The sequence below is a fragment of the Urocitellus parryii genome, chromosome 5 (genome assembly GCF_045843805.1).
Source record: "Urocitellus parryii isolate mUroPar1 chromosome 5, mUroPar1.hap1, whole genome shotgun sequence".
Taxonomy (NCBI): Eukaryota; Metazoa; Chordata; class Mammalia; order Rodentia; family Sciuridae; genus Urocitellus; species Urocitellus parryii.
The window spans coordinates 16,814,603-16,827,302 of NC_135535.1; the positions used below are offsets into that span (position 1 = coordinate 16,814,603).

General features: G+C 41.0%; 1 protein-coding gene across 1 annotated transcript in view; it reads left to right on the plus strand.

Annotated features, from left to right (window-relative positions):
* Nucleotides 1-12,700, plus strand: part of Slc41a2 (solute carrier family 41 member 2) — a 117,099-nt gene that overhangs the window by 31,392 nt on the left and 73,007 nt on the right. Inside the window, exon 3 of the mRNA XM_077798718.1 lies at nucleotides 4,227-4,334. Coding sequence (XP_077654844.1) covers nucleotides 4,227-4,334 — 108 coding nt within the window. The remainder of the gene's footprint in view (nucleotides 1-4,226; nucleotides 4,335-12,700) is intronic.

Here is a 12,700-nt window from a genome sequence, read left to right on the forward strand (position 1 = left end):
CGTGTCCCCGTGTCCCCGGTGCTGCTTTTGTGTTTTGTTGTAATCCAGTCAGCTGGTCTGAATCTACGAGGAGAATTTACTCCTCTTACTCCCAGGGTTTGATTGATAAGTAGTGACATGCTCTTGTCGTTTGATGCATGTTTTTGCAGGTTGTCCCCTATGTCTACCCGTGTTCCTTTCTTCTTGCTCATCTTTGAGGCCTGGTTTTTGGTGTTGGTAGATCCTCCACCTGTGATTAAAGAGAAAGTATCTGTGGTAAGAGGTGGCACACACCTGTAATCAGGAGGCCGAGGCAGGAGGATCACAAGTTGGAGGTCAGTCTTGGCCATTTAGTAAGACCCTGCTTCAAAAAAAAAAAAAAAAAAAAAAAGAAAAGAAAGAAAGAAAAGAAAAGGGCTGGAGATGTAGCTGAGTGTTAGAGTGCTTGCCTAGCATGCACAAGGCCCTGGGTACTGACACCCCCCCCCCCAAAAAAAAAGTGTCTCAGAAAACCAATATAAAATAAGAAATGAAGATGATAATGTCCAGTTCCAAGACCTGACAGGTTACACAGTGCCCAACAGGCACACATTATTCTATTAGTAAATAATCATGATTCTATAAAATGCCATTATGGTTTGTTTTTTTTTTTTAACTGAATTGTCTCTTTCAATGTTGGTAGGTCCTCCTCTTCCTCCCTTCCGTGTCTGCTCTAGCGCGCTTTGTGCTTCTGCCTGGTGTCTTTTTTTTTTTTTTTTTTAAAGAGGGTGAGAGAGAGGGGGACAGAGAGAGAATTTTAATATTTATTTATTTTTTCTTAGTTCTCGGCGGACACAACATCTCTGTTGGTATGTGGTGCTGAGGATCGAACCCGGGCCGCACGCATGCCAGGCGAGCGCGCTACCGCTTGAGCCACATCCTCAGCCCCCTGCCTGGTGTCTTGAGGGGTCCCATCCTTTTGCGTCTAGCTTGGGACTCCCTCACACACTTCTGCTAAAGTCAGCTGCGGGGATGAATTTTCTGAATTTTTCTGGTCTTGGAAAGACTTTCTTTTTAGTTTCTGAAGGATACCTTCAGAAACAAATGACTACTAAATTTTTGGGGAAAATACTTATTATTTCGAGACAACTACTTAATAATAGGACTTCTACATCTTTCTTTTGTCCTGGAGATGCCATGAACATCTTTCTGAGATACTGAGAGTGCCAGGACTCAGAAAGTTTGGGAGCTTCTAGCACAGGCCTGGCGGTGGAGAGAAAAGAATGTTTGGGGCAAAGATAGGAAGTCAGTGATTCACATCTCTCTTTTTTTTTTTTTTTTTTTTAATATTTATTTTTTAGTTCTCGGCGGACACAACATCTTTGTTGGTATGTGGTGCTGAGGATCGAACCCGGGCCGCACGCATGCCAGACGGGCGCGCTACCGCTTGAGCCACATCCCCAGCCCAGTGATTCACATCTCTCACTGCTCTCACACCAGTGCCGAGTTGTTGGGTTATAAATTTAGTAGTAATTCTGTTTGGTTATAAATTTTTGATTTGAATTGGACTAGAAAAGAGTAGCCCAAAGGGGTACATCTCAGCAGGCCCTAAGTGTGACATCAGCCCATTGTTTCTGTCTAGGTAGGTGTGAGAAAAATGATCCAAAATGTATTCTAGAGTCATGTCTGGGATTTGATAAAAGCAGTACTTGGCTCCTAGGTCTGCGGTGGAGATGAAATGCGGGAGTCTAAAGAACAGGGTCTGGAGCAGTGAGTGCATGTTAGATACTGTTAGTGTCACTGTTGTCACCTGTTATTCACATCGTCATGGCCATCACTATCATTCCGGCGTGGAAGGAGGCTATTCTATTAGCACACTCAATTTTTTTTGTGTGTGAGGCTCTGGAGATGGAGACCAGGGCCTCACTAGGCAAGTACTCTGCCCCTGAGCTACCTCCCCAGGTCTCCATAGGAGAATTTTAACCCATTAGAAAATATGGACAACACTGATTACCTATTTTTATTAAGACTAGAGATCTAGGGTGCCACTGGAATCCCAGTGCTTGCTTTCTTTCTTTCTTTGTGTGTGTGTGCATGTGTGTGTGCATGTGTGTGCGCACGTGCATTTGCGCTAGGGACGGAACCCAGGGCCTTGTATATGCCAGATAAGTGCTTTACCACTGAGCTACGTCTCTGGCCTGCCCTCACTCCCCCCCCCCCCCGCCCCTCCCCATATCCTTAGTTGGATCTTTTAACTGGGATTTTATAGAAGACTGATCTGACAAACATTTCTGAACTCTTTAAGCCCCAGTTATACTTTTTTAATTATTATTTTTTGAACGCAGAGGTGCTTTACCACTGAGCCACCTCCCCAACCCTTTTTATTTTTTATTATGAGACAGGGCCTCTCTTCATTGTTGAGGCTGGCTTTGCATCCTCGTGCCTCAGCCTCCTGAGTTGCTGGGATTATAGGTGTGTACTACTGCACCCAGCTTCCCAGTTATACACTTGTTTGGAATAGCCTATAGGGAAACTTTGGGAACAAATTGTACTTTTCTTTCATTTATCTGATGGGTTTAAATTTTATTTTCTCACCTGTCTTGGTATTAGTGATAAGATGTGTGTTCCTGATACTTTTTGGCATGAAGTTACTATTCTTAGCCCATAAAATCTCCTACTGGGGCAATCATATCTTAATAGCATTTGTAAAATATCATTTTGTGTTATTAAAGTATTTATGTGGTCTTTTCAGTTTAGCGTAAGTACTTTCTTATCTCTTATTTAACTGTCAGTATTTCTTCAAGGGCTAGACAGGGTGGATGTTATCTTCATTTCATAAATGAAAAATTAAGATTAGAAAGATAATGTGAGTCATCTAGGATCATGCAGCTAGGTTGTGACAGATCCATGGCCAGAAAAACAAACTTTAGGGGCTGGGGCTGTGGCTCAGCTGCAGAGCGCTTGCCTAGCATGCATGAGGCACTGGGTTGGATCCTCAGCACCACATAAAAATAAACGAATAAAATAAAGGCATTCTGTCTATCTACAACTACAAAAAAAATTTAAAAACCCAAATTTTATTTACTATCATTGATAATATTATTAAAATTTTATTATTCTGGTTTAGTGCTGTTTATGATCTTGTATTCTACACCCTCTTGGCTTCACACCCTAAAATAGGGGGACAGAACCCAGGACTGCTCAGAACTCCTGAAGTCAATTGCATTCCCATCTTTTGACCTTGGGAAAATCATTGAATATGTCTGGATCTTCCTTTTTTATATTATTTTTTGGTACTGGGAATTTAACCCCGGGGCACTTATTCACATCATTGAGCCTCATCCCTAGCCCTTTATATTTTTTTTTAAGAGAGAGAGAGAGAGAATTTTTTAATATTTTATTTTTTAGATTTTGGCTGACACAACATCTTTATTTGTATGTGATGCTGAGGATCCAACCCAGCGCCGCGCACATGCCAGGCAAGCATGTTACCGCTTGAGCCACATCCCCAGCCCCCCTTTATATTTTTGAGACAGGGTCTCACTAAGTTGCTTAGGACCTTGCTAAATTGCTGAGGCTGGCCTTGAACTAGCAGTCCTCCCGCCTCAGCCTCCTGAGCTGGTGGAATGACAGGAGTATGCCATCTAGCATAATTTATTTTATTTCCTTTTTTAAATGTATTTTCTTCGTTGTAGTTGATCACAGTACCTTTTTATTTTATTTATTTCTTTTTATGTGGTGCTGAGGATCGAACCCAGTGCCTCTCATGTGCTAGGCGAGCTGCATACTACTGAGCCACAACCCCAGCCCCTGAATCTTTATTTCTTAATTTGTGAAATTTGGTAATCATAGTAGTGTAATTTTCTTGTGAGGTTGTTGTAATTAGTGTTGGAACCAAAGTTCAAATTCAAAAAGTCTGGTTTTAGAGCCTGTGCTTTTAACCTAGTTATGCTAACTCTTACCGTCATAAAGTGATGAAAAATTCACAAGTTTTGGGATTGTGTGTTGTGTGCTAGTATAGAATGTGAGGTAGTGACTGTTGGCTGTCACCACTACTGCCCCTGAGTCTTCTAAAGCCCCAACGCACAGCAGGTAGGGCTAAGCTATATGTTCCCAGTTTTGGTGACCAGTGTGGCACTTCAGAATGTCAGTGCAAAGTTGGGGAGTGGGGAGAAAGGGGATTTTTCGAAATGTCTTTGTTTTAAGGTGGTTTTTAAATAACATCGGAAATTTTTATTTTTCTTATTTTTTAAATTTTTTTTTTTCAGCACTGGGAGGTGTTCAAAAACGTAACAGAAGTTTTCATTTTAGTTCCTGCCCTTCTCGGTCTCAAAGGGAACTTGGAAATGACACTGGCATCCAGATTGTCCACCGCAGTAAGTTTTTTCCTACCTCATAGTGTTTGTATCACTTATACTATTTCCTTTATTAGGAAGAACTTGTATCAGGAAAAAAGTTTTTCCCTCTGTCTGTCTGAGTCTCTGTCCCTTAGGGTTGTAACTGATCCCATAAGTTGAGTGTCCTCAGGGTTGTCTGATCTGAGAGCTAGAGACCTGTGTTTGTCACGAGAAGTAACCTACTTGTCTCCTTTGATGGGGTAAGTCAGATGCTCAGAGTCTGACCGGCTGAATGATATTTAAAATTTCCATGATTGTTAAAGCAACATATGCTTATTATAAAAATGAAAAGAGAGAAAAGAATAAAGAAAATCCCAACCACCTTACTTTTCCACCTGGACATGACCACTAGTAATATTTTGGTGTAGATTCTTCTATACCTTCATCCTTTTTTAAATATTTATTTTTTTAGTTTTACACAATACCTTTATTTTGCTTATTTATTTTTTTGTGGTGCTGAGGATCGAGCCCAGGGCCTCGCACGTGCTAGGTGAGCGCTCTACCACTGAGCCACAACCCCAGCCCTATACTTTCATATCTGTATTTATATGTGGATAGGGATATCATAATGTATATAACATTGGGCATTTTAAAAAGAAACTGGAATCCTGTATGTTCTCTTTTATAATCTGTGATCTCCACTTAAGAATACATCCTGGTCATATTTCCATGTCAGTGTCATTGTCTTCATTAGCTCTGTACTTTCATGTTGTAGTACTCTGCAACAGTTGGATTCATCCAGCATTGGAAATGTGAGCTCTTTCTAATGATCTACTAATATAAGCAAATCTGTATGAACATCCTTTTGTACTTTTTCTTCTTTAGGGGAAATTCTAGGATCGTAAATTACTCTTTAAGTTAGCTCGTGACTCGGGATGATCTCTAGTCACTTGGCTAGTCGTGTAGGTGGAGCTAAACCTCATAGAGTAGAATTACTTTGGTAACTTCCCGTTAGCCTATAGCATGTAGTCACTGTGATTATTGAATATTGAAAGGACTAGAGAGCGATAAAAGCTCCCTGGGCTGCATCAGAAAAGTACAAAATGAACCTGGAACATCTTGTGCCAGAAAATAAAGAAGTACTTAAAAAAAAAAAACCAACCCCAAAACAGGGAAATGACAAAAAAAGATACAAGGCAGTGTCCTGGCCAGATCTGGGACGATCTGCACCATGAAATATGCAACAATAACCCCTGGACTAAGGTAAAGTCCATCTAGTCCATAAGTTAACAAGGCAGATGGAGTGTACATAAATCACTCCGGATATCAGTAAAGGTAGTGAAGAAAAAAGAATGGGTGCTGTGGAAGGGTGATTCTGAGGGCTGCTCCAGGTTACACGTGGAGGCTCCACCCAGGAGGTGACAGGTGAGCTGGAACCTGAATCATAAAAATGAGTCAGCCACGTCAAAATCTAAGAAGAAGAGACCTCCCAGTTAGTGCTGTTTATCAGTGTGATAAGGTCGTATCCTACCTTCCAGAATGGTCTGTGGGCAGAATTCACATGGAGATTCAAGACAGATCTACATAGTTTAAAGTTACACAACAATTTTTGAACCTTACTAAAAAATCTTTCTCTCTCCCTTAACAAATGTATCTTTAGCACTTGCCTGTTCAAGGCCTGGGTTTGTGTAGGCCCCCAGCCCTGTAAGGCAAAACCAAACCCAACCCCTAGTGTATCTGTAAGAAGACCTATAAGTCCAAGAGCACATTCAGAATTCTTGTTCATCTTGGCTTCTGCATTGGAGCTGGTGGTGTGGAGACCGCCGGGCTCTGGTCTGAGGCCAGCCCCTTCCCCCTGGCTGTCTGCATGGCACTTTGAAAGGCTTTGTGCCCATCTCAGGCCTCACATCCACCCTCAGCTGTGCCTTCAGCAGCAACCACCCCGCACTCCTTGGATTGGGCCTGCACTTACTGGTGGCATGATCTGCGTTCAGCAGCACCAGCTGGAGGGAGAAGTCAACAAGGGGCTCCAAGCTACTTGGACAGGGAACTTTATGGTCCTGGGCATCCAGAGGATGGCCTGGAGATGGGAGAGGCACAGGCTTAGATCTCAGGTGGGCAGAGCCGGGGGGGGGGGGCTGTGAATGCCTGTCCTTAGTGGAGGGACATAGCTAAAGGAGGGCCAAGGTGGAGCCCTCTAAACCTGAAGTCTCAGAGCTAGGGCCCCTCTTTCCCAGATTTAGAGTATTATTGATCCAGAGTCTAGGAATGAAAGCTTTATTTAAATTTTGAAAAATTACATGACATAAAAGAGAATTTGAACCTGCCTTGTTAGATACTTCTGCAAGTTATTGAAACAAGATAGAAAAGAAGATATACATTTAAAACAGTTCCTTGAACAAAAGAGACTTAATATTACATTCTTCAGGTAACAATACCAACATAATAGGACTTACTAACTAATAACCAGTGGCTGTTTGCAGAAAAAAGCAGTTCTTTGACTGTAACTTTGTGAAGTAACCAAGTGGATATACCTTGAAGTGTGCAAATATTTTTTACATGACACCTGTTACAAAAATTCTATCATTCTACTTTTGGGAAGATACTGAAATTGGCAATAAAAATGGACATGTAGTTAGAGATTCCTTACCTTTTTTGGTATCTTTAAAGCCAGTTATATTCCTCTACTTCCATACACTTTTAGATCCAATGTCCTTAAACAAAAGGATAATTTTTTTCTCAAGTGATATCATAAAGCCATAAATGCATTTCAATAATTAAAATAAAAACATAAATTAGGACAATTATAGTCACCTGAGGATATTAGAAAGCATCCTCTTCAAATGGTTCACAAAGCTTCAGTTTTGGAATTATTTCAACGATTGTATCATCACTGTCAACTGTAATCTTTTGGGGCCGTAGTTATACTGGGGCTTGAAGATCAGTCTTTGATCTCAGCAAAATTATTAGACTATCCCTGATAGGAAAGAAAGTCTAATAATTTGGTGACACTGTTCATAGCACCATCTAGACTGACAAAGCTAGCCTAAAATAATCTTGGTTCTTCAGTGACTTGGTTGGAAAGTACCTAGCATTGCAGATATGAGAATGGTAACCACAAGGTCATCTAGCAGCTCTCAGTACTAAAAAAATCATTTTTTAAAAAATTCTAATAATGAAATTATGATAAAATGCTCAAAATTTGAGTTTCATATTTATTCTTGTATCCCATTAGTTCATTATATGATGACATTTAGTGACAGTGAATATTGATTTTAACACTTGATCCTTTGACACCAGCTGGACTGTGTGTCGAGAATATCTGAAGTTTTATCTTTAAGAAGAGAGAGAAGAAACCCACGTAGCTTCACTGAGGTTCTGAGAGTTAGTGAAATTGCGCACAGGTCTCCTACCTGCTGCTTTCCCCACTTCATTTTCTTGTGAGAACTCGTGGGTCACTTAGGTGGAACTCAATCCAAGAGTCCTTTTGGCAGGAGAGAATAAAGGTCTTGAAAACAGAAGTGGCAACAGTCAAGGAAGAGGAAAGTTAAGGAATGGAAGTTGAAAGGTGGCTCCAGTTTCACTTGTTGGAAAATGAACTTTGCTCTGATAGATAGAGTGAGGCAGGCTTCTGAGCCACTTTGCCAGGAAGAGTGAAGTTCTGGTTCGCTTACCTTAAAGAAAAGACCTCTGAAAGCGTTCTTGAGCACTGTCCAGCTTTGTTTAGATTCAAGTGATAGATTAAAATGCCGGTCCATTTTAAAATAGGCCATGCTGTAGGGAATCTGGTTCAGAAAGAATTGACTGCAAATGAAGTTTTGCTGGTTCATTTGATCACCTTACCATTAAATCTCCTGGAAGTGAATTTAATCTTAATCTTCTTTTAAACTTCATCTGCCGTGTTCTATTTCGTGCTAGGTATGTCTATTTATGTGCATTTTTGTATTCACATTAATAGAGGGGAATTCCAAAGCTGCTCGGCTCAGCACAGGGAGCATATTGCTAAGGTCCCCACTGCAGGGCGGACTTCACTGAGCCTTTCTTTGAGGAGATAAGGCTGGAGTTGTCTTCTGTAGTTTCAGAATTGTGTCACTAAAGAGATATATCAGACATAAACAGAGAGAAATAAGAAAGTGAACCTCCAAGGCTGAGCTAGGAAGGTCCCAGGCAATGCACAGCCCAAGGCTGGGCCTGTAGTTGCTGTTGGATAGAAGGTTCTAGAGCAGTCTTCTGACCATCAGTGTCAGAGATGTGTTAGAAGTGCCACTTCTCAGCCCTCTTCCAAAGCACTGAGTTGAAATGTGGGGGTAGGGATGACCTGGCCATCTGTTTTTTGTTTTTTTTTTTAATATTTATTTTTTAGTTGTAGTCAGACACAATACCTTTTTTTAAATTTATTTATTTTTATATGGTGCTGAGGATTGAACCCAGGGCCTCGCACTTGCTAGGCCATTGCTCTACCGCTGAGCCGCAACCCCAGCTCCCCATCTGTTCTTTAGCAAGCTCTCCAAACGATTCCGAGGTACACTTACGCTGGAGAACCACGGTGTTGGATAAGGCACCTTGGAGGCCCATGGTGCTGGGACCAAGTGAACAGGGGGGTCCTAGGAGAGGAGGTTAGAGAATGAGCCAGGGGCCAGCCAATAAGGGACCTTGTGGTCTCCTGGAAGGACTTTGGCTGCTTCCTAATAGGGAAACCATTGGAAGATTCTAAGCAGAGCCATGGTGTGATCTGAGCAGTGTTCTTTAACAGATTATTCTGACTGTCGTGTTGCGGTATGGGCACCAGAGACTGAAGCAGGGAGCCCGGCTGGGAGCTCGTTGCCATGATGTAGTTGGAGATGATGTTGCTGGGGTGGGGGTGGTAATAGAGGGTGTCCTGAGAGGTTGTTGGAGTCAGAGCCCATGTTCAGATAGAGCCGACAGACAGCTGTTGCATTTGCTGAAGTAAAGGAGCTGTCGGTTATTCTCTCTGGCAAAGCCAGACAGAAGAGTCGATGGGAAGCAGTCACTTGGGTGTGAAGCTGTGGCGACATGGTGTGCTCTTCTAATTTATGGCATTGAAGTTGCTTGGAGAAGTTGATCTCATAGGCGGAATGCTACCATTCTGAGGGAAGGCCAGAGCGTCACTGTCGGGCGGCTTCTGAGGCTTTCTTGACACATTTTTACACATCCGCCCTCAGTAGCTTCATGCTGTCCCCCACTGGTCACTCAGTCCCCTTCTCCATTCCCTTCCTGACCCCAGAGCTGAACTGTCCGCTGTCAGCTGGAAGCCACTCACTGCATTCAGAACTAACTGTCACTTTCCCTTATTCTAGCAGGTTGTCTCTTTGAAGTGTCTGTGGGTTAGTGGGCAGTCCTCTCCTCTTCCCTTCTCACTCTCTCCAGCTCCTGCCTGGATGTCATTCCACCTGGGAATTGCTCTTCCCTCTTACGCCTACCCACTGCCACCTGAACTTGGGGTTGGTGGTCTCCACTGTGGTGGCCGGTGATTCCTGGTTCTAGGCAGAAGAGCAAATGAATGTAATTTTTGAAAAACCTCAACAAGTACTATTTGAAAGCTAGCTTTTAACTTTTTTAAAATTTTATTTATTTATTTAGCTGTAGTTGGATACAATTTTATGGATTATTTTTATGTGGTGCTGAGGATCGAACCCAGGGCCTCACACATGCTAGGTGAGCACTCTACCACTGAGCTCCAGCCCCAGCCCTGGCTTTTAAAATTTTATGTGTTAAAAAATACTTCTTTTCAACAATTATGTTTTTTTGTGAAATATTTCTTTTCACTTCTAAGATTAGGAATGAAAATCATAGCTATAGAAGGCCACTCGGTGATTACTTTAATCTTTTTGTTTTATCATTTTTATGATTATCTGCAGGAGAACCAGGACAAATGAGCTTATAGGATTATAAGGTGGATCTTCAATAAGTAGAAAAACAGAGAGCTTAAAACCTCAGATACCAGAGACAGCCTACTCATTCAGTCTATTGAAGGTCACTTGTCCTTAGAGCTTGTTATTCCGTCAAACTAGATGAAAAGATATTTCAATAAAATAGATTTCCTATTTCAACAAGGAAATTAAATAGTGATGAATACAAATCAGCTTTATCTTGCCCTCTTACGTAAGTCCAAATTTATTTGTAAAGATATGATGATTAAATTGACTACTTTTCCTGGATTTTAATTTTTCAACAGTGTATATAAAATTAAATATATATAGATTTTTTTCAATTTTTTTATATAGATGTTCATATAGATATGTGGCAGTGTTGTACAATTGGAAAATAAACCAAGCACAATGATTTCTGGAGTTTTAAGAGTTTTCAACTATAGTTTAAGTCTAAAATTTTCTCTTTCTGAATACTAGATAAGTCAAAAATGGTATCCTTAAGATAAATTAAAAGGAAAGAAAAAAAAAAAAAAGATTGTGAATCAGTTTCCCAGGAGCAAATTGCCTGGCAGAATCTTATTAGCCCTTTTCTACTCCAGGCAAAACTGATTTCTGTTGCCTCAAACCTCTTGTCAGAGAACTCTCGGTTCTCTGAAGTTATTTTGTAATATTCTTTATTATTTTATTTTTATTTATTCATTTTTTGGTACTGGGGATTGAACCCAGGGGTGCTCTACCACTGATCCACATCACCAGTCCCTTTTATTTTGTATTTTGAGACAGGGTCTTGCTAAGTTGCCAGGCTGGTTTCAAATTTGTGATCCTCCTGCCTCAGATTCCCAAGTTGCTGGGATTACGGTGTGAACTACCACACCCGACAATGCTCTACCTTTCTAATTTACTAATTAAAAAATGTGTTTTGGGTCTTTACTGTATGCCAAGCATGGATCTGTGTGCTCAGTCGTAAGACAGAAAATGTACCTGCCTTTGTGGTGCTGACATCCTAGCAGAAGCTGTTGACAAAGCCTCTTCCTGTAATAATTTGGTGTTGGACTTCCAATTTCAATTGCAAAGCTTCTAAGACAATAAAAAATTTAAGTCCAAATAATGATTATTAGTAACTGACTTAAATTTCTGTATTATTCCCAAATCTGGCATAATTCTAAATTTTATGTGTTTTGGTTGTGAAATCTGATTGTGAGTACAAATGAGATTGCATATTCCTATTCTACATTTTAATGCATCTTTCTTAAGTTAAAAATATCAGCCCTTAGTTTTGCGGAGTAGAACTACTTATGTTAAATCTGAAACTGTTTTAATCAGGTGGATTTTTAGCTTTCTCCTTTTTTGCAGCTTTATTGAGATATAATTGACATACCATAACTGCACATTTTTAAAGCCTACAGTCTGGATGCTTGGATATGTAGTATGTATTCAGGAAACTATCACCACCATCAGGGTAATGGACACGTGGGTTGCCCTGTATGCTCAGAAAGATATTAGTTTGTGTGTGTTTGAGTGTATTATGTTTTATATAAGATATCTAAAATATATAAATAAAATATATAAATGTATAATCCATTGCTTCTTAGACTTGTGGCTAAGATTGAGTGTAAAAATATATAACAGGGTTTCTGATTCCAGTTAATGGCAGAATGAATTGGCTGGGTGAACCCTCCCTGCCATTCAATACAGTTACAAAATCTAGACAAACTATTCGATGGCAATAAAAAGTGAAAAAGCAGAATTTTGAGTTCCCTTAAAAGAGCATGCCATCGATGACTAAGAATGGCAGTGTTTGCAAGATGTCTTTGCTTGAGGGCATTCCCCAGTCCCTGGATCTCTTGTGGCAGAAAACGCAGTCTTCCCTGCTCCAGGTGGCAGAGATAGAGTTCAGATTGGCAAGGGGAGGGAATTCTAGAAGTGCAGAAAGGTAAGATCCAAAGTCGGAATATAAGATCTGCTCAAATCTTTGGCTAACTGCAAAAGTATGTGTATACAGGCCTGACCTGAATGTGAGCCTGGCAGAAAAAGAAAAAAGAAAACAAGTGGGCAGAAATGTGAGAGGGGCCTGTGTCTGAAAGACCAGTGCACTCACTGAGATTTGTCTGCTCCCTACCTGTTTGTCTCCTTCTCCTCCCTCCTCTTTGCTTTTGTGTATGTGTGTGTGTGTTTGGGGGGGGGGGTACTAGGGATTGAACCCAGGGCACTCTACCACTGAGCTATAGCCCCAGCCCTTTTTATTTTTCAGTTTGAAACAAGGTCTCACTAAATTGTCCAGTCTGGCCTTGAACTTGCCATCCTCCTCTGGCCTCAGCCTCCCCAGTTCCTGGAATTACAGAGTATACCGCTGCTTGATGGCTGTTTTGATCGAGCACCTTCTGTGACCTTATGCACAGCTGTTGTGGCAGAGAATTGAAATTTTACTGGATCGAAGTATCAGATGATAGAACTTGAAGCTAAGAGAGCCAGTGGAAATACATGGGGAAATACCAGAGGCAGGAGAACCTCAGA